Source organism: Populus trichocarpa, chromosome 14 (assembly GCF_000002775.5).
Source record: "Populus trichocarpa isolate Nisqually-1 chromosome 14, P.trichocarpa_v4.1, whole genome shotgun sequence".
Taxonomy (NCBI): Eukaryota; Viridiplantae; Streptophyta; class Magnoliopsida; order Malpighiales; family Salicaceae; genus Populus; species Populus trichocarpa.
This window is the reverse complement of record NC_037298.2, coordinates 5,094,382-5,120,899: the sequence shown is the minus strand read 5'-3', so window position 1 is coordinate 5,120,899 and position 26,518 is coordinate 5,094,382. Positions and strand designations below refer to the sequence as shown.

The 26,518-nt window shown below is 35.0% G+C and overlaps 5 protein-coding genes across 8 annotated transcripts; 4 read left to right on the top strand and 1 right to left on the bottom strand.

The window, feature by feature from the left end:
- Nucleotides 1–855: 855 nt before the first annotated feature.
- LOC7496941 (cyclin-dependent kinase D-2) lies at nucleotides 856–7,205 on the top strand. Its single transcript, XM_024584348.2, has 7 exons — nucleotides 856–1,086; nucleotides 1,450–1,748; nucleotides 1,834–1,942; nucleotides 2,247–2,372; nucleotides 3,915–4,150; nucleotides 4,225–4,542; nucleotides 6,667–7,205. Exons 1-7 carry the CDS (start codon nucleotides 982–984, stop codon nucleotides 6,722–6,724), a joined length of 1,251 nt encoding a protein of 416 aa, XP_024440116.2. The 5' UTR covers nucleotides 856–981; the 3' UTR covers nucleotides 6,725–7,205.
- Nucleotides 7,206–10,580: 3,375 nt separating this feature from the next.
- Nucleotides 10,581–13,254, bottom strand: LOC7464913 (AP-1 complex subunit sigma-1). Its single transcript, XM_002320069.4, has 7 exons — nucleotides 13,057–13,254; nucleotides 11,869–11,955; nucleotides 11,548–11,639; nucleotides 11,331–11,439; nucleotides 11,174–11,209; nucleotides 10,884–10,970; nucleotides 10,581–10,800 (listed from the first exon to the last, which is right to left on the bottom strand). Exons 1-7 carry the CDS (start codon nucleotides 13,057–13,059, stop codon nucleotides 10,729–10,731), a joined length of 486 nt encoding a protein of 161 aa, XP_002320105.1. The 5' UTR covers nucleotides 13,060–13,254; the 3' UTR covers nucleotides 10,581–10,728.
- A 1,903-nt stretch (nucleotides 13,255–15,157) lies between these two features.
- LOC7464912 (uncharacterized) lies at nucleotides 15,158–16,435 on the top strand. The gene is made up of 3 exons (XM_024584790.2): nucleotides 15,158–15,453; nucleotides 15,536–15,682; nucleotides 16,069–16,435. The coding sequence occupies exons 1-3, from the start codon at nucleotides 15,229–15,231 to the stop codon at nucleotides 16,210–16,212; spliced, it is 516 nt and encodes a 171-aa protein (XP_024440558.1). The 5' UTR covers nucleotides 15,158–15,228; the 3' UTR covers nucleotides 16,213–16,435.
- A 1,083-nt stretch (nucleotides 16,436–17,518) lies between these two features.
- LOC7464911 (cell division protein FtsY homolog, chloroplastic) lies at nucleotides 17,519–22,157 on the top strand. Of its 4 annotated transcripts, none has more exons than XM_024584394.2 (12): nucleotides 17,525–17,960; nucleotides 18,049–18,153; nucleotides 18,238–18,311; nucleotides 18,410–18,468; nucleotides 18,842–18,879; nucleotides 19,780–19,900; nucleotides 20,012–20,080; nucleotides 20,167–20,249; nucleotides 20,658–20,726; nucleotides 21,348–21,410; nucleotides 21,484–21,640; nucleotides 21,872–22,157. In XM_024584394.2, exons 1-11 carry the CDS (start codon nucleotides 17,658–17,660, stop codon nucleotides 21,595–21,597), a joined length of 1,098 nt encoding a protein of 365 aa, XP_024440162.1. In that variant the 5' UTR covers nucleotides 17,525–17,657; the 3' UTR covers nucleotides 21,598–21,640; nucleotides 21,872–22,157. The 4 variants fall into 4 exon arrangements, 3 of the variants coding, with proteins under 3 accessions (XP_024440162.1, XP_002320775.1, XP_024440161.1); XM_002320739.4 differs by having other exon boundaries at nucleotides 17,526–17,960; nucleotides 21,484–21,602; XM_024584393.2 differs by having other exon boundaries at nucleotides 17,530–17,960; nucleotides 21,484–21,598.
- Nucleotides 22,158–25,963: 3,806 nt separating this feature from the next.
- LOC7496940 (BON1-associated protein 2) lies at nucleotides 25,964–26,518 on the top strand. Its single transcript, XM_002320738.3, has one exon. The coding sequence runs from the start codon at nucleotides 25,964–25,966 to the stop codon at nucleotides 26,516–26,518; it is 555 nt and encodes a 184-aa protein (XP_002320774.1).

Genomic DNA, 26,518 nt, shown 5'->3' with positions numbered 1-26,518 from the left:
ATACACACGTCACGTCTTCTTTACACATAAAAAAAAATACTATTTTTATCTTATTAATTTTTTATATGAATTAATTACTGAATTAAAGCTCATTCCCCAAATAACTTGTTTTACATCTACTAACTCAGACTCAAATTTTATCAGCAAAGAAAAATCAATATTTTCCTGTGAATATATACACCTCTAACTGATTTTTTTTTTTGACAACTAATGCATTACGGCTGAAAGCCTGAAAGTGAAAGAGAAGAAGAGGGAGTTGAGCTATCGCCAATGATGATCCGTTACCATCAACTTATCCGTGTGAACCACCACAGCAAATCACGATTTTCCCCATTTTAGATCTGCTCCGGCCATAAATAAATATAAAAATGACACTTCCATCAGTGTCCGTGAAAACTGAACTGTGACTTTTTTTGATGAAGTTGAATTGCAAATGAAATTGAAAACGTTATAGGGATGTGAGTGGCTGCTTTAATGGTGTTTTGGTGGTCAGAAGTTTGCTGGCAGTCATTGTAGCTCGGGCTTTCTGAGCAAAATAACTGTGCTCGAATATTTGTTTGTAACATAGTAGTTTTTTGACACTTGACCAAAACTATACTAACAGCTAGAGATTGCAGGATGTAAGTTCTGTTTTACAAATTTTATTTGGAGTTGAGAGGTTGCGCGTAATGGGATTCAAGATACCTTGTATACTAAGAAAAAAGAATACTATAATTTCTTTGGAAAGCAAAATAAATGAAATTATTGAGTAAAATTAAAAGCAATCGAAGCTACAGATACCACATTGTCACTAGCATCAAACTGTATGTATCAATTTGTAAATTACCTTATATACGTTGCCTTGACTCTGTCCCTCACTCACATCTTGTTCTTTTTTTTCAGGCACTGCCGGTCTAGCAATTTACGCGCTGTAGCCTTTAGTGGAGTACTAAAAAGAAAAGGAGAAGCCTCTCTTCTTGTCACGGATAAAATAAATCGAGAATGTCAGAGAATGATGGGGAGAAGAAAGTAGCGGATAGATATCTAAAGCGAGAGATTCTTGGTGAAGGTACATATGGTGTTGTCTACAAAGCCATTGATACTAAGGTAATTAATCTTACCTGGATTTTGTCCGTTAGAACTGGGAATTTTGAATCTTTAGGTTCTGTTGTGTTTGATTTATGACAAATGTATAAAAACTGAAGAAATTTTCAACTTTTTAGGGTTTGTTTTGTTTGCTTATAGAGAAATTAAAGGGGAAAAAAGAAAAGAAAGAAAGAAAGCTGCTTTTGATTTTGGTTTTCAGGGAGTTATTTTAGTTAGTAAAAATACTAATTTAGTTTTACTTAATTTGATCAGATTTTAAGTTGGTATGTATAGGGTAATTGTCTGAAATAAATAAAAAATGGGGGCTTAGGTTCCATAAGGTTGTTTTTGTATTTTTAATTGATAGTGTTGGGCATGTTGCAGACTGGGAAGACTGTTGCAATCAAGAAAATTCGGCTCGGAAGACAAAAGGAAGGAGTGAATTTTACAGCACTTAGAGAGATTAAACTTCTTAAAGAGCTTAAAGACCCGAATATAATCGAGTTGATCCATGCCTTCCCTCACAAAGGGAACTTGCATCTTGTGTTTGAGTTCATGGAGACTGATCTTGAAGCGGTGATTCGCGATCCCAATATATTTCTTTCGCCAGGGGATATAAAATCATACTTTCAGATGACGTTGAAAGGACTAGCTGTTTGCCATAAGAAATGGGTTTTGCATAGGTATTGCATTGTCGTTGAGAAGCTAGTTTGTGATGTTAATTGCTGCCAGAATTGGTATCAAATGTATGGTGTTTGTTATGTGCAGGGATATGAAGCCAAATAACTTGTTGATAGGATCTAATGGGCAGCTCAAGCTTGCAGATTTTGGTTTAGCACGTATTTTTGGAAGTCCTGGTCGCAAGTTCACACACCAAGTAAGTGTGTACGTTCAAGCATTTTCAGTTAAAGGATTTTTATAATTAAGATCTGATATAATGTTTTGCTTAAGAAATAAGCTTTGTTAGCAGCAGTGATAGCTGATCATATGATAGATGGCTGGTGTGGAACCAGTTCAAATTTTGTTTATGAACCATACATCATGTGTCAGGAATGATGCTGTGATGGATAAATCATCCTTTGTTTCCATTCCCCCCCCCCCCCAATTGTTTTGATCATTTTCCTTTTGTCCTGTATCCTCCACAAAAAATTAAACTTGCAAGTTTGAATACCAATGTCCAGGTCTTTGCTCGATGGTATAGAGCACCTGAACTTTTGTTTGGTGCCAAACAATATGGTGCTAGTGTTGATGTATGGGCTGCAGGTTGTATATTTGCAGAGCTACTGAATCGCAGACCATTCCTACAGGTGAGTAGATTTTCATGCTTGTCATAAATGTGGTTTTCACTCTTGAAACATACTCTTCATAGTTTTAGCAGTCATATTAGTTATGCAGTTGGCCTATTCTCTTTTGTGTAGAGGTCTATATGGATTAAAGTTGTACTTTTAAACATTGTTTGCAATTGGATCTCTAGCTGTAAAATTGGGAGCTTGAGTTCTCTAAGCATGGTTTGAAATTAGGATCTCTAGTTTAATTCATTGGTACGGTGGCTACCAGCGAACTTTCACGTTAACACGTTACTTTCTCCTTAAATTTGGAGTAGTTTTTGTGATTGTTTGCAAAATGTGAACTTAATCCAATGCCTTGCCTCAAGCCTAGGAACTTAATACCTGGGTCAAGAGGTCAAGGGGGCCAATTCTAACGATGATCAAAGAGTAAATTTTTCATGATGTTCCCACGCTTGGAACTCTTTTCTTGAAAGTCCTTTTAACTGCATAACCTGCAATTATGCTTTGTTTTTCTGCTATGGCAATGTGAACTTCATTGTTGGTGTTGGGGCATCAAAACATGTGGAATGAAAATTCTAAGATGTGTGGTTAAAATGGGCCTAAAGATAAATGAGAGGAATCTGGAATATTTTTCTTGTAAATCTTTCGTTTCCAATCTTAGACCATTATATTTGAATTTGTGCAATTACCCTTTGTCAATTGTATTTTGCAAAGCCTAGGAACTCAAGGTTAAAGTTTCTTTTTTTTTCTCATTAAGATAAATCCTGTCCAATTTTTTTAAGGTTTTTGTGCCACACAATGTCCCATTTCCTAAAATTTCCCATAACAACGGGAAGACACTAAGTTATCCTTTTCTTTTTCATTTTCCAGTAGCTTGTGATACGTGGCACTAGTTTTTGTCTATTTGTGGCAAATCTTTGCAGACTTCTGGTAGAGTATAAGATTTATTGCTTGTGGATTTGAGAGGTTTCGCGTGGGAGAGGAATTCCAAGCTCCGCAATATACGTGTTCATACATTTAAGTTAGTTTCCCAAACAGTAAACCACCAAGAACAGGAATCGGAGAATATAATAAAGCTCTAATTCCTTATTTGTGAATAAGACTTGTATGAATTTTCCACTCCCACCCAGTTATTTCATCAATATTGTCAATGGACATCAAAGGGAATTCTTGCCTTTCTTTGCTCTTGTTAGAGACGTTGACCTCCTTCCTTTCATGCATCTTTTGTCACTAAAAGTTGCTAAATGAACACTGACAACAAGGAATCTCATCTGACCATTTTCTTTTAAATAATAAAGGTTTGGGCTATGGGGTTCTGCCTTCAATTGTGAATCCATAGACATGCTCTTCCTAGGTACATTATCAAAACATATTGCATACATTTTCTTCCTTTCGCTTTCCTTTCTAAGAACATGCTGAATAGTGGATACAAATTGATTTGGCTAAAGCTCATTTTATTGTAACATCTAGCTAATCATTTTGATGTTTATCAATTGTATGCCCATGGAGCATTTTGCAATCACCACTTGCAGAACCAGTTTAACTTTTAGTGTCTGACAGGGGGATAGCGATATCGATCAACTAGGAAAGATCTTTCAGAAGTTGGGGACTCCAACTCCTTTGCAGTGGCCTGATTTGGAATGGCTTCCTGATTTTGTAGAATATTCATCTCAGATTATACAACCTTGGCGAAAACTGTGTCCAACGGCTAGTGACGATGCTTTAGATCTGTTATCTAAGATGTTTACATATGATCCAAGAGCTAGAATTTCAGTGCAACAGGCATTGGAACACAGGTCTCCAAAATCTTTCAAATTGGAAATCTATATTATCATTTCATTTCCCGCTCTCATCTCTGTTTTGCATTTAGGTATTTCACCTCCATACCTCTGCCCACAGATCCAGCTAAGCTCCCTAGACCAGCTCCCAAGAGAGAATCACACAATCCTAGGACTTCAGATGTACATGATGGTCCTGTTGTCTTGTCACCAAAAAGGAAGGCAAGAAGAGTGATGTCAGATCGTGAAGGGTTTGCTGGAAATTCATTCCAAGTTGATAAGGTTGATGAATGTGGCGGTGAGATTAGACAGGCAGCTGGGGATAACACGGGCAGGAATGAACCGGTGCTGATGTCAGTAGATTTTTCTGTCTTTGGATCAAAACCAATGAGCAGACCTACGATTAACAGGTAAAACTATCTCTATGAAGAATTACTTCAAAATGGTTAAACCATGTCCTTTTCCCAAAAAATAATAAAAGCAAATAAGGTTGCAGCCCGTTAAACTTGAAGGTGGAGTTTAAATTTATATTCTTGTTGTCATGTATTTTCATAAGAAATTTCATATTTGACCTAGAGTTAAGGCTTCAAGTTTTCAAATTATGTGGGCTTAAGCTTCAAGATTTAATTTGGGACCTTTTTTATATTCTCCCTTTTCTTTGCTCTTTCTTGGGGATTACAGTGGAGGTTGAGCTTTGTTAAATTGAATAAGGCTAGGAGCACTATATATGTAAGTCGGGAATGTACAAGACATGCTCCATTATTACAAAAAAAAAATGTGACATTAGATTAAATGAACAAAAGCTAACCTGATGGTGGGATTTAAGCATTGAGTCCAATTCATTTTTCTCTTACAAGGTTAGAAATCTCATAATGAACTAGATGTGTTAATTTAAATTTTGGAAAGAATGGTCTGATTACTGTAAACAGCTAACTATAATTTGGGTCAATATGTTTGGATGCCAGATAGCTACTTTTTAATCTGAGGATAGGCTATCTATTAATGAGGCTATGTTATGAGGGCACATGTTCTTATGAACTAGATGTGAGACTCTTGGTTGTATGTTTATTTGTCTTTGACCTTTTGCTTTAATGTCTCTTATCTTTTCTTTAAATATCATTATGATATTGTTTTTTTCTTAGAAATCTTCTTTGAGCAAATTTTAATGTATATCATAGATTCTTCTTTTCTTGAATATTAGACTGCCATTAATAGTTGATGAGAGAGATAAACTCCCTCCTTGATATTAACCAACTTTTGAATTAGAATGTATTCGACGGAGATAAACTCCCCATAAACTTTTTACAAATTTACAGTCACTATTGAAATGAATTAACGAGCATCTAAAGTTTGTTCTCTTCTTCACTTATGGTTGAAGACATTAATTGTATCCTGGTTGAAATTAAGACAATAAATGCTATCATTAAACTATATATCTTGGCATTTTTTTATTCATATTTTTTGTAGCTTTAAAATATAATGTATCTTAAAAGTTTTCCAAATCCCTTAAAATGATTAAAGGCGAGTTAAATGCTATTCTCATTTTATGGGAGGTTCTACTTAAGTGCTTTAGGCTAAGGAGATTAAAAGCTGAGATCACCATATTGGCACAGCCAGTACCGCTACTCACCAGCACCACTACTTTACTTGCCGCCACCAAACAACACCACTTCCAGCAGAGTCACCACATCACCATCACACTACTAACAAAAACATCCCTTGGATTTACTCTCTTAATAATTTTGGTACCCTTAACATATACATGTTTAATATTTACTTTTTTACCATTTCAATCTTGTGCATGAGTGCATTATTTTCATTTGAATTTGTATTGCTCTTTTACCCAAAAAGAAAAGGAAAAAAGAAAGAAAGAAAGAAAGAAAGAAAAAATTCTTGTAATTTCTCACCCCAATTTTTTTTGTCCCATATCAAGCCCAATATCAGATATATTTTTTATTTTTGATATTACTGGGAGTTAGTATAAAAGAATCCAACAAATTGGATCATTTATTTGTGCCATGATTTCTTTTACCATACAAGCTCACTTTTTGAATTTTAATATTATCATTAAACAATCATAAATAGACAGGAAAGGCATCTAGAGAAATAAAATGATGGCTGTGGATTATAAAAATATCTTCTTATCAACTAAATAAGAAAAAAGTAGGTAAATAAAACTACATTAGATTCCAATTCCATTTTGTTTATGTGAAATAAAAAGTGGATTAGATTTGTACGATAATTAACTTTTCCCCAGAAAGTAATTTCATTGTCTGAGAAATGCTTTGTACTCAACCTATATTAGGCTCATGCCTTGCCTCACATAAGCTTTCCTTCCACCTTTTGGAAACATATGTACAGGTAAATATGCTCTTGAGACACTCCCTCGCACTTCCTTTGTTCCATAAAACTAGTTCTTTTGATGATACCATAATGTTTAAGGAAACTGAAACATATGCATCCGGACAGTTTGCAATGATATTTTGACTTTACCCTCAGTGTTCTTAATATGTGCTCTTTGTTCCCTTGTGCAGTGCTGACAGATCTCATCTAAAGAGGAAACTGGATCTTGAGTTCCAGCATCCTGAATAAGAATCATTTGTGTTAATCTTACTGGATTTGGCAATTTCTGTGAGGATGGGTTATTTCTGGTCCTGCATTTATGACGTATGCTGTGACTTTCTTGAGTTCGTTGTAATTATGTGGCGGCATCTCCCTTTCTCATGTTGGTGTGCCAGAGCTTCCAATTGGCTATTTTCTGCCTAGAGATCACAAGGGAGCATCACACTACTAATCATTGCTTTTCTTCCCCACGGGTTTGAGGTTGTGGCTGGTAAGTCATAAAACAAAAAAAGAGAGAGAGAGAGAGATATGGCTCCTTAGTTTTTTCGGAGAATCTACACTAGTCTATGATTGGCCAAATTTTGAAGTCCGAACAAATTTTTAACTATATTCTATACTGGAGAGAAGTTGGACAATTGCTCACGGTAATTATTTTCCAATATACATCGTGTTTATTGATGAGTGTACTTGGTTTCTCTTGGTAAGCTAAATAAGAAAATATTACAAGGCACCTAATGTTTTTATTTTTTATGTTCTTTCTGATTATTTCGTGTGGTTTTTTTCGAGAATTGTTCAATGGTCATAAGTTATTTCATCTTGATATGAAAGCGGGCCTGTATCTAACTTTCCTATAGTCTCATTAATCATTATTATGCAATTTAGTGCCTGTCATTTGCAGTCTATATGAATGTCTAGTCTCGATTTCTACATATAGTTGGGACTCGGGGAGTTTTCTTTGATGGCCTGAGGATCTTTGCTGGGCAAGTTACGTAATTGATTTATTGCAATGCATTTTAGATCAGGTGGTTCTTATGATGCTGATTGCTGAGCAATCTAGCTTGCAAGACTTCACCCTAGAGACAATGGTGAGCTGTAATGACAGAGACCAAACAAAGAATGAATGCACGTTATGAAGTTCTTTATTTGTTGTTCCAAAAATAAAATTTAAAAAAGATTCTTGCTTAGGCAACCTAGCATGCTAAACCGTATCCTTCGATTTGGGTTGTGGTTTGACAAACCCCTGTTCTTCTTCTTCTCCTTTGAATTTCTGGAAAAAATCATATTTAATTTTTAGATGATTATCTCATCAGTGCAATGTGAGTGGCAGTCGGCACAAGATGTGATGTATGTTTCTCTCTCAACAAAAGAATATTCATGAAAACATAAAAATATACACGAAATATTCTTTTGTTAATTTTTTGCCCATGCAATCATAATGAAAACACGCACTTTCTTTTTATGAAATATTCCTGTCAGAGACTTTTTGGTCAAAAACCATGCACATAACTACTTGTTAGCACATATATAGTTCTGCCCTGCGAAAGAATTTGCTCTCAAAAAGCTCCTACTTTTCCCTGGTTGACATTGCAGTCCATTGTTTAAGAAAGGAAGAACATATTCACATGTTTATTGTGATGCTTGGATTTGAAGTTTCATGCATGGAATGGAAATGCAATGCAATGGTTCTGATTTGTTTTGTTTATTTCATTCACGTTTCGATCAATGGAGATGCTAACCACAACTGGCTGCTTTTTGGTGCGTATGATTGATCCGAGGGAAAAACTAGAAGGGCTCTCGGTATTCAAAATTAGACCAGCAGATAGCTCCAGCCCCAATGCTTGATGATCAGAAGTTTCCAATTAACAAAATAATAATAAAAAAAATAAAAATTTTATATGTGGATTGTGAGGTCTTTTACGGTAGATTCTAGCAGTGTTTATCACCAAAAAACTTATTGATCTCGCGATAATCTTGTTCAATTTCTTCCATGTCGTGTCCTTCCCAAGAGATGTGGCTGCTTGGAGACCACAGTTTCCCCTTTGATTTTTGACTTTTAGGCAGCTAATCAGTGCATCCAGGCATGTGAGTTCAATTTCTTCTTTCTTTAAAAAAGAATTTTGTTGTTGAAGCTAATGGATTTTTGGGTTGTTCTTGTTGGCATGGATAACGGGGGGAAGAAGACGGAATCTTACAGTTGGGGTCGTTTTTGGAGCAGAGTTTTTTTATTTCTGCTGCCAGGCACCATCACTTTGTCTCTCTGTCCTTTCCATTTTTATAAGAACAATTAAAAAATTCAAATCGATGGGGTTTTTTTGGTTGTTATTGCAGGCAGAGATGATGGGAGAAAGATGAAGGATCTTCGTTTACCCTTTGCTTATTGATGGTTCTTTAGAGGTTAATCATTATTAACAAAACCATCAAAAGATGTGGGGTTGTGAGTGACACTCTTCGTCTGAACAATTACCAGCTGACTCGAAAGTTTTTCCATTTCTATATAATTTCTGTCGGAGCTTATCTTCTTCTCATGCTTCATCTACTCATTGATAATATATGATATCTTTCTCGCAGAGAACAGCAATCCTTTTCTGCTTCTACTCTCGAAAAATACTTAAACACAAACGAGTATTAGTACCTCAAAATTAATCAGTGTAAAGATGCTCCGAGGTAACTTGCACACATTGATCAGTGTAAAGATAAAAACGATCATGCTTGCCCTTGCTTTCTAATGGTTTCTTCTGTGTCTGTTTACATTAAAATCTTTCAGAGGTAACTTCAAAATTTGAGTTTGTATCAGTACCTCAAGATTGTCAATTGAACCGCAACGATGTCCTCTCTGATGAAATGACCTAGAGTTCTACTATTTCTCATACAAATTAGACACAGAAATAGTCTGACATGCATTCGTAGATGGTGGAATAATATCTGCGTACACCATTGAAAGGCAACTTGAGCGTATTTGGCAGTGTGGTTGCGGATGCTTTTTAAATAACTTTTTGTGTCAAAATGCATGTCAATGATTTTTTTTATTTTTTAAAAATTATTTTTGATATCAGCACATCAAAACAATCCAAAATATACAAACCATATTAAATTTTAGTAAAAAAAAAACATTTAAATTTTTTGAGAACGCTGTCGTAGCCGCGTTTCCAAACATTACAAATAGTGTCTTACTTTGAATATCCCTTTCTTCTTAGGACGTCGGAACTCTATATTTAGATGGTTAGAATTGTGTATTGTATTTTTTTATTTTTTATAGAATTATCTCGATTTAATAATTTAAATCATGAAGTTAAAATGCTAACTCGGGTTAACTTGAATTGTTTTATATATTTTTTTTATTGTTCAGTGTTTTCATATTATTTTTTTGCATGTCATCATATTTTTTTTTAAAAAAATTCAATCCATTTACTGATATTGTTATTTTTTATTATATAATTAAATGATATCAATTGATTAAACCTAGTTTTATATTTTTATATCATATAATTAAATAAAATGATTAAACCCAGATTCATATTTTTTTAAAACACGGTAATTTTTTTTTATCCTATCTAGTAACAACACAAGCGGAAGACATCAAAGCAGTCTTGCTCATCCTCTTGTTCATTGACAGTTGTGGTTGGCATCCTACAAAATCAGCGAGATAGGCACTACTATGTTGAGCAGGGATCATGCCCTTGACTTTAATTCCTGGTTGATAGGTCACGTGCGGCTTTGTTTCATTTCCCTGATACGTCTCAAGACCACAGCTCTCTGTTACCTGATATCAAGAGAGGAAATCGATGGATGGACGGCAATCAATTCCCACTAGGGAAGTAGATAGCAGCCATGCTGTGCCATTACAGCTGCAACTGGCCGATGGAACCACTGTTCCCACAAACCAGTCATTGCTACAGATGCATCTATCAGGACCCTACACAAGCTGAAGCTTCAGAACACATACACGGTCAAAGTTCAGCCTAGAAAATGGGGTGGCATATGCAGTTATGTTAATCAATCTTGCGTTAACAATGGGGTATCTTCAGTTGATTACTCCTAAAGAATCCAAATTTTGGCTATAATACTCAGAAAATTTTAGTTAGTCAATCTTCACAGGATCAAGACCTAAATCAGAAAATATATGAGCTGCATTTAACATATAGTTCAGTGTACCATCCCGAAGAAAACATACATAACATACATTTCAGATCTCAAGAATAATAAAATTCAATGCAAATGGAACAACACTTCAAAGTTTTAACAAATCCTGTATCCTACTTCGTAGCCTGGGAAATAATATTGCTTATCGAACTGGCCTGCTCTTTTGCAGCCTCCACCAATGAATCCTGTAGTTCAGACAAGGTAGCACTTAGATATCCTGACAAATAAACAAATTAAGAAATTGTGTACGGAAAATAAAAGGCAGTACCTGAGCAGCTATTTGCCTAGCAACTGTTTTCTTGCTGGACTCTTGAAGTTCACCAGCGATCAAAAGCTCGTCCAATACATAGTAGGCCTTCAATGTTAAAGCAGCAAACAAATAAATAAGCAAAGAAACTTTCGTATCCATGCACGAGACAAATAAAATATGCTTTATGTACTGAGACATGTTTGGAACAAACCACTTCTGGCATCATACCACTTACAGTATGGGGTAAACCAAAATTAACTTTGAAATGCTTGAAACTAAAAACAAAAATGAAAAACAAGCAGGCATACCTTATGGAAGTTGAAGATCAAGTCCAACTCACAGACCTGGAAAAAAAATATATAAATTGTTAAACTATCAATAAATGTGAACCATTGAATGGAAACTAGAATGCCAGTCAAAAAGACTTTGCAGGCCTTACAATAACCAGAGTCTAAGTTCACTCACACTGCCAAAGTATCGGTCCAGAATCTCAACATAATGGTGAATTATTTCGAGGACCTCTAATTCGTTGTCCTCCTGATCAATGCACATGCAGAAGTAAAGGCTAGCATACCTGCATGATATGCACATTGGAACCAACAAAGTTTATCAGCTCTAAGATGGATGGATGAACATTTTCCAGATATTCACTGCAAAACACTGAATCATATTCTAGCTTTACCTTTTATAAACAACTTTGAGTCCTCTCCATTCAACAAAATTACAGAGCTTGGGTCCTCGAGACAAAATCACTCCACTGAGCTCACGGATGACCTTCTCAAGGTGCATTAAGATATAAATAAGTATTGATAATGTAAGAAAATGCACATTAATTCCAGAGAAATATCAACAGGAAATTGTTCCATATACAATTGAACAGTGTAAAATAGGCATTGCAAGGTCCAAAAACTCACCGACAAGGTAGCATTTAAAAAAAATACATATCTAAGAGTTGATGATCTACAACACAACAGTCTCGAAGAGAAGATATTATTGACATTACCTTACTTCTTTCCTTCTGTGTATAAGGTGAATACCATTTTGTCAATCTCACTTTTCCTTGTCGACTAAAGAGAAGTACAAATTGAATCTGAAACATATTGGAAGATGGGCATTAAAACCACCACTAACATAGAAACTTTACACTTTACAATAGCTGAAAACAAAATAATTGATTAATTACTAAATCCTTCTGGGAAAAGCATTTATCTGAAAATTAGCATGGGATAAAATGGTTTATATTCATATCAAGGTTGACATGCATAAAAACTAATACAATAGTTACTACTTTGTTCACCTGTTCTCTGTGCCCCCTTTTCACTCCAGACAAGTTAGACAACTACAGAAACCAGAGTTACCATGTTGAGATTTTCATCTTAGAAAGTTCCAAACTAAGTAAGGTTTATCTTCGACATACATGTTCTGAATCAAACCATGATAACTCACTCTTTGACAGCAAACCACGAGATGAACTTCATTAACCCAGTATCTAATCAGCTATAATTTTCAATCATTAACCCTGTATCTAATCAGCTATAATTTTCAATTATTAATATTACCACTGATCTTCTACTGTACAGAAATGAGATATCGGGTGTCAAATAGGTCTGGCCTACAAACTCCAGTGGTTTTCAATGGTAAATAAAATAGACATACTAAATCTGCCATTCCAAATTCACTTAGCAGATCACATTTCATCCAAAGCACCATATACATTGCATGCTAATCCAGCTGCAGCAATTTCGGCGAACAAATTCATCACCCCCAAAACTATAACAATTAAATACATATCCTAATCATCGCAATTCTGACACTACAGCCAAAGCCTTATTTCCTACCTAGTAGAGTCTAGTACAAACAACCAGTCAGCTCAGCCCTTAAAGATCCTCACTAATCAATCATTCTTCAATAACATAGACTGAAAACTGAAAAGAAACCCTCGATCCCAGATACGGTAAAAATCGACAAGAAAAACAAAACAAATCATCAAATGTTACTGTCAGATCTAAACTCTTGTACATGATAAAGGTGAATATTAGATAAGTCAGCACCAAATTCCAATCATATTCAGTGATCTCTTTAACATTACAAATACCTCATCTAATATCAAAACCCAGTAGATAAAAAGAGGAAAAATAGAATGGGAATTCAAAATATAAGAAAGAAAATGGGTTTTCAATCTAAGAATTACCATTTTGTTAGTGTTAAGCAATTCTGTGATTGACCCAGAAACCAAAATCTCCAAAAATATATGCAGAAAAGAAGAGAAGATCGAACTGAATTCAGCAGATGGGTCTGCTGTTAATTAAAGCCCCGCCTGGCTGCTTGCTTTTACGTCGAAAATAAAAAACAGGTGCCAGTTCGAAGTTTTTGTTACGGAAGAATTTGTTTTTGTTTTAATAGTATTTTTATAAAAATTGAAATTTTTTTTTATTGTTTTTAAAAACTTTTAATGTTACGTATTAAAAATAATTCTTTAAAAAATATTATTTTTATATATTTCTAAAAAAAACAATTTAAAAACCAACGACCGTACTTTTAATCACCCCAAAAACAAGGAAGGGAAGGGAAGTGGTGAAATGGATTTTATCGGGCCGGGCTTAGAAAGATGTTTTTTTGGATAAAGGCTTTCAGCCCAAATGTTCAGAAGATTTATTTGTTTGGGTCTGTGGGCTTGATCCACTCGAATCTTTCTATTTTCCCTTCGGGGTGAAGTACTCTCCACTTGCATAATAGCATAGCGGGGGTGATCTATAATTCTATATTTCTCACGTCATCTCTGGGGTTGATTTTTATAAATATTGTAAGAAAATAAGAGATGAGGTTGATAATTAATTAATCTAATCTAATCTATTTTTTTTAGTTAAGATATGTGGTGATTTGATATTAAAAATTCCGGTGATCAGTAATTAATATTTACAAAAAAAATTCTTTTTAATAAATATTGAGAATCTTATATGCTTAAATCAATAATTTTATATAAAATAAAATAAAATAAAATAATAATTTAAAAAAATAAAATTTTAAAATATATATACTAAAAATATTAACAATAAAAATATTATACACCGAAGGGATTTTATTCCAACAGTGCCATATTCTTATTTTCTTACCTTTCCCCTCTCTGTACTTACTTGTGTGACCTGAAGACTTCAGATGTAAATATTCTGAAGCATTTACGTTTGTTTGGGGGATTTTTCTCTCCCTGAAAGAGCCAATTCCATGCTGTCTTTCGAAACTCTCCTATAATCGTACAGTCTTAGAGCAGACTCTGTCCCAAATAAAACGAGGAGCATCTGGGAAGCACAAACCTCAGTCCCTCGATGAACACCAGAAGCAGAGAGCATTGTGAGGACAGAAATCAGCCCTTTAAAACGTATGATTATTAACTCCGAGTACCCATTTCCTTCTGATTACAGGACACGGTATCTGTTTGCAAAGCATCGAGTCGACGTCCCCCACCTTCTTGATCCTTGGTCACGAGTTGCTCTCCCACCTAGCGAGGAAACAATCTCTAGATGCAGGTGTCTAGTAATTCCCGAGTCCCTGGCCAACTCTTGTCCGATTTCAACAGCCCATGATCCAGCTTTTAGAGCATTACACCATCCAGCATCTGCTAGTTGTACTATCTTTGCCATATAAATCTCTGTCAAACACATTTTCCTTTTTTTTTTCTTTTTTATCTCAGCATCCACTGCTAAATGCTAACGATGACAAAAGATTAAAATGAGGTTGAAGTTGGTAGATGCTGTCAGCTAGCCAGCTAAATTTACTCCCTGCCAGCAATCGATTTCAAAAAATTCCGTCGATGGAACGAGCAGTTTCATGAAGCCACATCCACTGGAATATTTACGGCATCATCTGCTCTTTAAGTAGCCTTCTTTGCCTAAATAAAACGGGCAAATATAGGAAAAACGAGCAAGATATGATCAGTTCGAACTTCGAAGTGAGGCAGCACTTCACAGTTAAAAAGGAATTTGTTCAGAAGGTTCTACAAGCCTTTTGGAGATCGACTCAATCTAACCGGTTGTAGTTAGGAAGGCTTTTAAATTATACTTAGGAGTTATTGTTTTATCAATTTTATTATTTTTTCTAGTTAATTTTGTTATTTTCCTACATAAACAGAATTTGTTTTGATTTCCAGGGGTTCTAATTTGATTATTTTTTTTAACCGAGGCCTTTTGAATCTTGAATTTATTTATTTCAAATTTACAGTTATAACCCTTACTGTCTGGGACCCACGCTTGATTTTTTCCAATATAAAAAGGGCCAACACATCAGCAATCTGTCATGTAGCCCTTTTGTGCAGGTTTCAGGCTTTGGTCTAAGATTCCACGTTTGTGGAACTGAAAAAATCAGAGAGATGACAGAAACTTCTTCTTCTTCAACGACCATCTCCAAAGACTTACCTTCAGAGCATGTCTTAGCAGTCACAAGGTTTTTTGAAAGCGTAGGAATCCATGCCTCTCTCCCTCAAAACTCCACTTCTAAAGACTTTTATTCCGATCTCTTTCGCGATCTCTTTAAAGCCGGCCATGTCCAACGTGGCCATGTCTCCTGTATCGTCCCTGTCTTGCCCGTTGTTGGCGTAAGATTCTCACTCTTTTCTCTTGTGTTTAATTCATCAAGAAATTGGATTGAAAAACAATTTATTATTCTAACTGCTATAGAATTACTATAATGGGCTACATGGAGGCGCTGTTGGGGCTATAGCAGAGAGAGCGTCCATCGCTTGTGCTAGAACTGTTGTGGCTGATGATAAAAAACTTTTTCTTGGTGAATTAAGCATCTGTTACCTCTCTGCAGCAAAACTAAATGTGAGTTTCTCTTTTGGTGCCATTTCGTGCTTGCCTCATTTGTAATAGAGAAAAGCCTCTACACTAATGATGGGGTTCTTCAATCTTAGGTTGCACCAGTCTTCCAGATTTTAAATTCTTTGATTATGCAAGTGTGTGCTCAAGAAAATTTGATGCAATGAAATTCAATCAATTTGTTATGTTCAGAAAATTGTCCACCACTCAGTTGCCTGCCTTTGCATTTGTTTTGTTGTTTAGTTTTTTAATTTGAAACTCGTTCACTTGCCATTGCAACTTCTGTGTATTAGTTTCTTAGAGTAACTTTTTTACTTGTGATAATTAGATTGGTTTCACATGCTTCAGGATTTCTATCTAATTTGCTACTATCAAACAATTTATCTTGGCAGGAGGTGTTGCTGGTTGAAGGGTCCGTACTGAAGAGTGGAAGGAATTTGACTGTAGTTGCATCTGAATTCAGAATCAAGGAAACCAAGAAGTTGGTCTTTACTTCTCGTGCTACATTCTATCACATGCCTGCTGCCAAGTTATGAAATTTCTGTGGTTTTACATATGATCTTGTCTGTAACTCTTTGAATGCTTTGCCTGTAACCATGAATAAAGTCTTTTCACTTGTTCAATAAGAATGAGATACCCATGGCTATACTCTGATGTCCTGTTGCAGATAGCTGATAGACTATATATGTTTATGTGCCTTTTCGTGGAGAGTTTGTTTAGACTCTAACAGGAATGGAATAATGATCATTTCAAACTGAATGTGATGGTGAAAAGGGATGTTTGAACTTTTGAATTGAGTTTATTCTTATGGGTCAGAGCTATCTTTGTTGGTTTTATCATAATAGAAATGTCAGGAGTGGATCCAAGCTCAAGGTGAAAAGGATCTTTCTTTCTGATTCTTTTTAATGATAACCAGTGCATTTACAGATGAAAGAATAATTTTCTTGGATGAAGTATGGGAAAGGTTGGTTCTTACTCTAGTCTCTAGGGATGGTTTTTCCTTCTGCCAAGGGCCAACTTTAGGGTAATCTCACCTTTTTTTCCCTGCAAATTGAAGTTGTGAATCGTAAACGGGAAAGAAAACAAAGAAGCTGAACTGGACTTCTGGAACAGGACGTGATAATCCTAGAACATGGCGACGGTTACAGCTCCTGCATTCACAAATTCAATACTTTGTCGGTCATTTCTGGTTCACCTGCAGATTCAGCATCTTTTATTGTTGCCTTCTAGTCTTCTGCAATGTTATGCATGTAGATGCTTGTTTCTACGAGCAATTTGCAGGGAAAGAGATTACAAGGTTCCATCTTTACTTGAAAACTCACTGAGCAGCTTGATGAGTATTGAAGGGAGAAGGTACTCGACATCAGAAGACTCCTCTTAGGACAACCTCGGTTGATTGGTTTGGCAAGAGGGATGAAGACATTGGTGGTTTGAAAATCAGGATATAATTTTTTGGCTAAAAATCATTTTTTTCAATCAATTTATCATTTAAAAACATCTAAAAAAAATTCTAGTGATCTTAAAAAAAAAAAAAACAATTTTGCTATTAAATTTGAAAAAATCAGTCCCAGAACATAAAATTAACCTCATTTAAAAAACTTTCTGATATCCGATTACACAGAGAGAAAAGTTAAAAACATATTAATAGAATTTCTCTCATTTAAAAGAACATGTTAATACTAAGAATGGTGCTTTTCATGGTTGGAATCTTGGCCAGCTAATAACTTTTTATCATTTCTTTTTTTCGTTTTTCAGTAATTTTCTCTTCTTTTTTCAAATTAAAAATTCAAATTGAAAGAAAATAAAATCTAGACTAAAACATTCGATCGCCAAGCTAAAGGCAACATGAAGGAAATTTGATAAAATCCCAAGGTAATATTTAGCAAGAAAAAAAAAGTGATTTGAGGCCGAAACGACATCGTTGAAAGCTAGTTTATCCGTAGAAGAAAAAAAAAAGCACTCACAGTTGCAGAGCTAAGAAATGGCAACTCTAGCTCATCTCTCTCTCCTCTCAAAACCACCACCACAACTCAATAACCTCTTCTCCACCATCCCTAGAACCCGGCTCAACCCACAATCCAAACCCACCCGGTTCAAATGCTTAGCCAGCCAAACCGGGTTCTTTACTAAACTAGGTCGTTTAATAAAAGAGAAAGCCAAAAGTGATGTTGAAAAAATCTTCTCAGGTTTCTCCAAAACCAGAGACAACCTTGCTGTCATTGATGAGCTCTTACTGTACTGGAACCTCTCTGAAACCGACCGTGTCCTCGACGAACTCGAAGAGGTTTTAGGAAATGCTTAAATTCTAAGCTTTTTTTGGAAGCTAATGGATGGAAGTTTTGATTTATTTTATATTTGGGTTTTGATTGTAGGCTTTGTTGGTGTCTGATTTTGGGCCAAGAATTACCATTCAGATTGTGGAGAAATTGAGGGAGGATATATTAGCAGGGAAGCTTAAATCAGGGAGTGAAATAAAGGTATTTATTTGATTACTACAAGTATTGATTACTCAACTGTTCAGAAAAGATTGGCATTTGAATTGCAGTGTTCTTTGTTTGTAGGATGCACTGAAGAAGAGTGTGCTGGATTTGTTACAGAAGAAAGGGAATAAAACTGAGCTTCAACTTGGATTCAGGTTCTGATTTTTATTTTATTTTTAATTCTCTGTTGTTGTGCGATGGTAAAGTTTGGTTTTTCCCTTTGGAGTTGATATGGTTTGTGTTGTGTTATCAGGAAACCGGCTGTTGTTATGATAGTTGGTGTTAATGGTGGTGGGAAGACGACATCTCTTGGTAAGTCAAGAATTGAGCTTCTAATTTTTGGTTTTGAATTGAATTTTGGAAATGAGGGTGAACTTTTTAAGGAGTTATCAGAATATTTACCTAAGCCAATCCGATGAATGCCAACATTTTAATGGTTTCTGGTAATGTACACGTTGAGATAAGTGTGGCTCTGATAAGGAAGTTGGTGAAGTATTAGGTGGTAAATTTTGGGGTGGTTTGAGTTGTAGATTTTACTTGGAAGCTTGAAGAGGCTTTATTACACTTTTGAGAAATTTAAGGTCTGCCTAAATACGCTCTCGTGAACATGTGTTCTTGAGTTTTTTCTATTATATTGTTTCTAGTTGTTGCTAAAGAAATATGATCTCATTTACTGTTGCTGCAGGAAAGCTAGCATATAGATTGAAGAATGAAGGGGCAAAGGTGAGATTTTGTTTGCCTTTTCTGCAATGTGATAAGTGCCTTACACAGAGAGAGAGAGCATTAGAAAATTGGTATTTGTGTGATTTTTAGAGCTGAATTGAAGATAATATCATTCAAAGTTTCAGGCAATTGATTTTGACATCCCAAGGAAAATGTGCTTATAGAGATGAGGACTCAAAGGTTTAATGAATATGCTGTTGAATTTTGGTGTAATATTTCTCGATGATGTTGTTTTACCAAATACCAATACTGTGTGTTGATTCTACTGATATGGATTAAGATTAGATTTATATCGGAGAATGCAAAACCTTCAGTCTTGTCTTGCATTTAAAGTGCATGGTCTGTGTTTCAAAAAGACTTACTTCACACAAATTCCTTGATGAATTGTGCTCTATGGACTGAAACTATGATTGTAGCGCAATGCATACTGTATTTTTTTTTTCAAAATATAACATTTATTCTGCCTTTTTGTTGTATCCTACTATCCTGGGTTAAACTAGAACAGAGAATATGTTGTATGTCCAAATGTAGAAGAAAATTCTGAACTGCCCTTTATTTGAATATTATGTTATAGATCTTCTGGAAAAGCTTTGCTATGAATTGCTTGAATAGATAGAATTATCACAGGGGGTTAGAAAATTGATGTTGTCTCCTAGGGGAGTGAATAAAGTTAATATCTGCAATTGTAGAGGGTGTACCAGGAAGTGCAGTCGGAATACTATGTTCAGGGATCCTACTGAAGTGCTTGTGCATGCGTGCTTTTTTTCTTTTCATTTTTCTCTTTCCAGCTGAATGGTTGCCTAGGTTATCCTTTTGTCCACCTGATGCTTTCAAAAACAGAGATTGTCTTATCCACAATAGGTCCATCTTTATTTCCTTGTGCTTTTGCTATTGTTCCAGATACTGATGGCAGCAGGGGATACATTTAGGGCAGCTGCCAGTGATCAGTTGGAGATATGGGCTGAAAGAACTGGGTGTGAGATTGTTGTGGCTGACAGAGAAAAGGCCAAAGCATCATCAGGTAGACTACTGGATCTCTAATGAAATCAGTCTCTTCTTTAGCTTTTACCAATCTTTAAAAGATTACTTGGTATAGCTACTAACATATGATCTTAAAGTGCTTTCTGAATAGTTCTTTCTCAGGCTGTAAAGAAAGGGAAAGAACAAGAATTTGATGTTGTTTTGTGTGACACATCTGGACGTAAGTCTACGGATATCCCATGATTATCTATCTAACTTTTATGTGCTTTCTACCTGTTATATTTGAAATATATATCTATTTGTCAGGTCTCCACACTAATTACAGCCTCATGGAAGAGTTGATCGCATGTAAGAAAGCTGTAGGCAAAATAGTTCGTGGTGCACCTAATGTAAGCTCAACTGTTTGCCGCCTTGAATATCTTATTAGCATTGAAGTGTTTCAATGCATCCTGTAAAATTTTATAATTGTGAGCTCATTGTGATGTTTTTATTCAAGTTTTGACTGCTGTACCATTGTTTCAGTCTCCAACACCGTCTTTCATGGTTAATTTACAAGTTTCTAATCTGATAAATTTTAGCAGAAATCTTAATCCTTTGAAATCTTTTGTTCAATGTTTTGTAATTACAGCTCTATATGGATTTTTGAGATAAGATATATGGTTATGATCATTGGTTATGGAAAGTTCATTTGCATGAGTTGAATATCAAAATTCTCTGCTTTGTCATTCCAAATATCTGATTTGATTTAAAACCCCAATTTTGTAGATTTGTGAAATGCCATTTCATAAGATTTGCAGGAGATCTTACTAGTGTTGGATGGGACTACTGGTTTGAATATGCTTCCACAAGCAAGAGAGTTCAATGAAGTAATATCCCTATCTCATATTTCTCCATCAAACATGGCTTGTTATTCATTGTTTTCATTAAGATGATTTAATTACTTTTCCGAAATGTGATTATATGCAATTTAACCCCTTTTGGGACTTGTGAATATATATGTATGTTCTGGAGTTTTGGGGAGGAAACATTATCATGACCAATATTTACTCCAAAAAAATTGCTTTGCATTGCCAAGGACTGAGCTTAAACAATAGATGGAATTCTTGTAGAATAGAAATTAGCAAAATATTTTAGTAATTATCTCTTCATTTATAATTTGCGTGTTCTCAACTTCCTTGTTGGCATTTTTGTGCCTGTGATAATTTTTGGAAGAAGGAAAAGAAGATTCTTAGAGCATCCAAAGGAATAATCCAAAAGGAGGAAAGGAGAGAGACCATAATCTAAACATGATTATCTAGGGGAAGAAACAAACCTAACAATGTTATTAAGGAATGAACAATTAGACAAGTTGCTTGCTACACACTCAACTATACCTTTTGTTTTTTCATACATGTAAAGTTTCCCCATTACCATGCTTTGGTGCTATTATTCTTTCTTCAAGCGTTTAACATCTTGTTCGAGTCTTTAACATGCAACTGCGCTTACAGGTTGTTGGAATAACTGGTTTCATTTTGACAAAACTCGATGGTTCTGCTAGAGGTGGCTGTGTGGTATGCTCCAGTTTCAATGCATTCCTTTTGTTTCATGATTTTGGTAATTAAGGGGACTAATTTTCTTATGCAGGTCAGTGTTGTTGATGAGCTTGGCATCCCTGTAAAGTTTGTGGGTGTTGGAGAAGGTGTAGAAGACCTCCAACCCTTTGATGCCGAGGCTTTTGTTAATGCCATATTTTCATGAGGCAAGTCTGCATCATTTGAAATTATGGAAAATCTGAATCATGGTGATTAAGCCTTTCTATATGTTCCTACGCTCAAATGTTTTGGCTCCATTCAATTTGATGTCGATCATTGAAACTCTTCAAAAGTGAATGAATTCTTTTGGGGTGATAACAGTATGAAGATTGAGAATCTTGTGCAGTAGTGTGACAGAAGTTCTCTTATCCAGAAATACCAGGAGATTGATCATTCCTAATGAGTGCTAACGTATGCTTCCTGCGTCATCTCTTTTGCAGGGTGATTAATTTTCAAAGTTGCTGAAAATTCTTGGCTACTTAGCAAGAGCAGAGCACTGGGTTTTCTTAATGGGGCCCTTGACAATGGTTGCATTGAACAAAGAGGCTGCAGCTACATGCCAATTTATATGTTTGAAACCTGCATACTAGTTAGTGGAGTTGAACTACTAGGACTCTAGGAGTGAAAAGTATCTCATGTCCACATAATCAAAAGTTAGCAATTCGGAACACTAGTCAGAATGATACTTGTGGATTTCAAGGCAATGAGAGGTTTTTGAGATGGTAACTAAGTTTTTCTTGATGTCATTAAACCATCATGCAAGAAATGAGCCAATTCTATTCAATTGGATATATTTTTGTAGCGAGTTTCGGTAATTGGACCCATATCCCTTCCGACCATTCTTGAAGAACTGAACTTAACCTCGGTATGTGAAAGTGGATTGAGAATACCCATGACAACAAAACTAGAAAAAGAAATTACGAAGGATGCATATGCAATGGGCTAGAAGTACAGGGACGGGTGTGTAATTGGGCATCGATTCAACCCATCTCTGTCAAAACCGAGATTGGTCAGCAAATCTTTCCCTCTCACTGTAAGCTCGTCAAGTTTTAACATCGAAATTTCCATCCACGAACCTTCAGAGCTAGCTACCATGGACTCGTGAGCCAAAAACTGCGACTTCAACTTTGTTTCACCTTTTCGTGGAAATTATTGGTCGTCTGGAAGAGTCGTCTGGCATTGTGACAGGAATTTTCCAATTTCACCACATATTCACATGACCAGCATCTTCTCCTTCACTTCCACTCCTAATTAGGGTCCCGTTTATTATCCGGAAATTACCTGGAAAGTAATTTTTAAAAAAATAAATTCCAGAAAAATAAATTCTAGAAAAGCAAATTATTTTGTGATGTTCAGTAGTGTAATAGAAAATAAGTTGGAAAACACTTTCTATTGTTTAGTTATGTCATGGAAAATGAGCTGGAAAATAACTTATTAATGTTTTGTTTTTTTCAAGTTTATTAAAATAATGAGGAATAAAGGTTGAATGAGAATGAAATTGAAAAAAATAATTTCATAAATTATCTCAACTAAAATAAATAATAATTAAAATAATAGAGATCAAATCTAAAAAAAAAAATTGAGAAATTAAGAAATTAAAATAATAATAATTAACATTTCATAAATTATTTCAAATAAAATAAGTAACAATCAAAAGAATGAGGATCAAATTTGATAGATAAAAATTTTAATTAAAAAATGATAAGGAAAAAAGCAAATAACAATTATAAAAATGAGGACCAAAGTTAATATAAAAAATAAATTTTAAGGGATGAAATTGAAAAATAAATATTCAAAACAATATATATATAGCAATCAAAAGTTTGAGGATCAAATTAGATATAATCAGTAAATAATATGACATTTCTAAATTTTTCACAACTTCCGGAAAGTGTTTTCCGTCCAAAAATAAAAGGCAAATACTTTTCTGGAAACCAAATCGGAAAGTATTTTTCGTTGACCGGAAAGTGTTTTCCGTTGATCAACTTTCCTAATGTCAAACAAACACAGGAAAGTTTAGAAAATAATTTTTCAAAAACCACTTTCAGAGAAACAAACACAACATTAGTCTCTCTTTTTTCATACAATTAAGTTTTTATAGTTTATCAAAATTAATTATTAATTCTTATATTGTAATTTTGCATTTTTTTTTCTGTAACATTTTTTCCAGTCTTTCCTAATCAAGATTTTCCATTCATCTAGTTATTATATTATATATATATATATATATATATATATATATATATATATATATATATATAAAGAGGAAAAGAACAGAGAATTGACCGTAGGATTACGTTATCAGCGGCCTTAAAACCGTAGGATTTAGACGGTAGTATTTAAAACGAACGAAGGCCGGTTATTTCATTAAACTATTGGAAATTGATCATAATTAACTCCGCACAGATAACACTTTGATTATCAAGTCAAATGGGTTCATAATATATAATCTAGGCGCAGGCATCCCGCAAGCGGCCTGCAGGGCAGATTTTCTCATCCATAGAGGATTATTTTTTAAAAAATAAAAAATAGCTCAGCCCACAATTTTTTTATTGAAAAATTCTGATTCATTCCAATTAAATTTCCTTCTTATTAATCCGAAAGTTCTTCTCATATATATATAAGGAAATGTTTCAATTCCAGAGCTAAAGATTATAGTTCTCGAACCAGCAATTAAAAAGATTTTAGAGCCAAAAAGATTCTAGAACATTCTCAAGTTTAGGTATTGTTCCTCATATAAAAATTGGAATCTACCTCTCCGAATCAGACTTATAAGTTCTACAAAAACATCAGCGTACCGACCTCGTGGCAGACACGAGGAAGGACTGGGTGGTTCAGATTGCTCCTCAGGTGTGTGATTAAAATTAACAGCCAATCCGAAGAGATGTTGACTTCTCCATAAAATATGGTTGATTCTTTCTATTTATTAAGTTAAAATAATTATTTGATACTCTTCACACGTCATCAAAGCTGCCGATTACATTACAGTAAAAAAATAAATTGGTGGCCCCCAGTGATCATTTAAGACGGTTGACACGGCGAAAGACCAAGTAATTTAATCCTTTCGCCCAAGGTTCCTCTCTCAGCAAATTTGCATGTCGAAAATTTAAAAGTAAATTAATGCGTAGCACACGTCTCGGTTGGTTCCCGCCAGGTGTGTTATTTAAAACGACTTTAACCTGTACCACGTTTTTTATCAAAATAAACTTTGACCTCGATATTTCAAATTATTTTTTTATAATAAAAAAGGACGTTTCTTATAAGTTATATCAAAGTTATTAGTATATTTATTATTTCAATCCTAGTCTTTTTAAATATAAATGGACCGTCCGGATTTCCACGTAATGACTTGTAATTAATTAACAATATTTTTTAACCCAATTATGATGTAATTGAATGCAGGAAACTTACAATTCTCTTGGAAGAAAATTAAACGTTGAAGTAATCTTGAACTTTTCCATGCAATTTCTTTTAAATTTTCCTCTCTACAGTTCTCTTTTACTTCCATTTTCATTTTTTTTAATTTTCATTTAGATTGAGACTTTGTTTAGTTCCATTATACTTGCAAACTAAACAGTTCTTAGTCCAATTTCTAAATTTAAAAGTATTTGATATAAAAAAAACTTAATTTTATAAAAAAGCATGTATATTAAATCATAAAAACATATGAAAAATAAATATTATAGAAACATGTTTTATCTTCCTTAGTAATATCACCCAGCATGTTAGTTAACTTTAACTACATTCTAAAAGAGCTTTATTTTTAATGTAGTACAGATATTATTCTATGTTCCATGACATAAAATTACATATCCTCCCTCCTCCCCTAATCTTTGCCTCGAAGCAAAGGAGGTAGAAAATGAGAGTAATTAAGTCACTCTATGTTCCATGACATCACTAATTGGTGGTCATCAAACAAGCAGATATCTCTATATACGGAGGCGCCGCCACCAATTAGAAAAGTAGAAATAAATTTATACCAGCCTTGAGCCGCCATCCCCATCCCCATCCCCATCCCAGTGTGTTTTCGCTGTGCTCTAGGAAAGAGCCTGTCTTAGACTATTACAATTAAATCAAATATTGATATAATAACTCAAATTCTTATTTAAATCAGTCTCAAAATCAAATCAACTATAAGGGCATACTGACCAAACCCTTCGCATAAGATATTGAATCTTTGTAGGAACCGACGGAGGTGGGTTCCAAGATCCATACCCAAGGAAGAGGAAAGGGTCAAGCTTTTAAATGCACCTTCTTCGGTATGATTGCGCAATTGCGTTCCAAATAGAGGTTGGGTAAAACTATTTGGTCTGGTGGACCAGTCATGCGAAGACAACTCTTTGATAGAAGAAACGTCTCTCTTTCTGTCTTCTTTCTAGCAAACTTCCTTTCTCCCTCGTTATAAAAACGCCATCAGTTTCTATGTACCAGCAATTGTTTCAGTTTCCAAAACTCAAGCATAAATCATACATACTTGCTCTTACACGCCAGAAAGTTAATCGAATCTCTTGCGATTCTCTTCATTCTTCCATATGGACAAGCAAGGTCATAAGGCTTCTCGCACTGTAGAAGTCACAGTCTTATCCGCAGAAAACCTACGCCTGGATCGCAAATCCGTGAAAAAAGGTACTTACGTTATTGCCAGAGCCAGCCCTCTTAACTCCGGATCAACCAAAGCTGATTTTGAAGGAGGCAGCAACCCTTCATGGAACGAGAAGCTTACCCTAGACATTCCATTTCAGACTCGTTTTATAAGCCTTGAAGTGAAATGCAAGACTAGTTCAGGTGACAGAGTTATTGGCACAGCAAGTCTTCCAATTTCTGACATACTGGGAGATTATACGCCAGAGAATCATCTGCATTTCTTGAGTTACCGTTTGAGGGACTCAAGTGGTGGAAGGAATGGAGTCATTAATGTTTCGGCTAGAGTCAAGATGCCAGTAGATTCTGTGTGTCCGTCGGCGACGAAGAACCCAAGTGGGTATGGGTGTTCATCGTCTTGGCAGCAGCCTGCTCTGGGAGTCCCTGTGGGTCATCAACAAAACTATTACAGTGGAGTTGTGACTGGAGTTCCTGTTTGGAGTTAA

Coding starts and splice junctions, on each gene's coding strand:
- LOC7496941 (XM_024584348.2), top strand. CDS start 982: ATGTCAGAGAATGATGGGGAGAAGAAAGTAGCGGATAGATATCTAAAG. Junction 4,151..4,224: donor CAACAGGCATTGGAACACAG/GTCTCCAAAATC, acceptor TTTTGCATTTAG/GTATTTCACCTCCATACCTC. Junction 4,543..6,666: donor AGCAGACCTACGATTAACAG/GTAAAACTATCT, acceptor TCCCTTGTGCAG/TGCTGACAGATCTCATCTAA.
- LOC7464913 (XM_002320069.4), bottom strand. Junction 10,971..11,173: donor TGATCTTCAACTTCCATAAG/GTATGCCTGCTT, acceptor TTAACATTGAAG/GCCTACTATGTATTGGACGA. Junction 10,801..10,883: donor CTAGGCAAATAGCTGCTCAG/GTACTGCCTTTT, acceptor TCTGAACTACAG/GATTCATTGGTGGAGGCTGC.
- LOC7464912 (XM_024584790.2), top strand. CDS start 15,229: ATGACAGAAACTTCTTCTTCTTCAACGACCATCTCCAAAGACTTACCT. Junction 15,454..15,535: donor CTGTCTTGCCCGTTGTTGGC/GTAAGATTCTCA, acceptor TAACTGCTATAG/AATTACTATAATGGGCTACA. Junction 15,683..16,068: donor TCTCTGCAGCAAAACTAAAT/GTGAGTTTCTCT, acceptor TTATCTTGGCAG/GAGGTGTTGCTGGTTGAAGG.
- LOC7464911 (XM_024584394.2), top strand. CDS start 17,658: ATGGCAACTCTAGCTCATCTCTCTCTCCTCTCAAAACCACCACCACAA. Junction 17,961..18,048: donor TCCTCGACGAACTCGAAGAG/GTTTTAGGAAAT, acceptor TTTTGATTGTAG/GCTTTGTTGGTGTCTGATTT. Junction 18,880..19,779: donor TGAAGAATGAAGGGGCAAAG/GTGAGATTTTGT, acceptor CTATTGTTCCAG/ATACTGATGGCAGCAGGGGA.
- LOC7496940 (XM_002320738.3), top strand. CDS start 25,964: ATGGACAAGCAAGGTCATAAGGCTTCTCGCACTGTAGAAGTCACAGTC.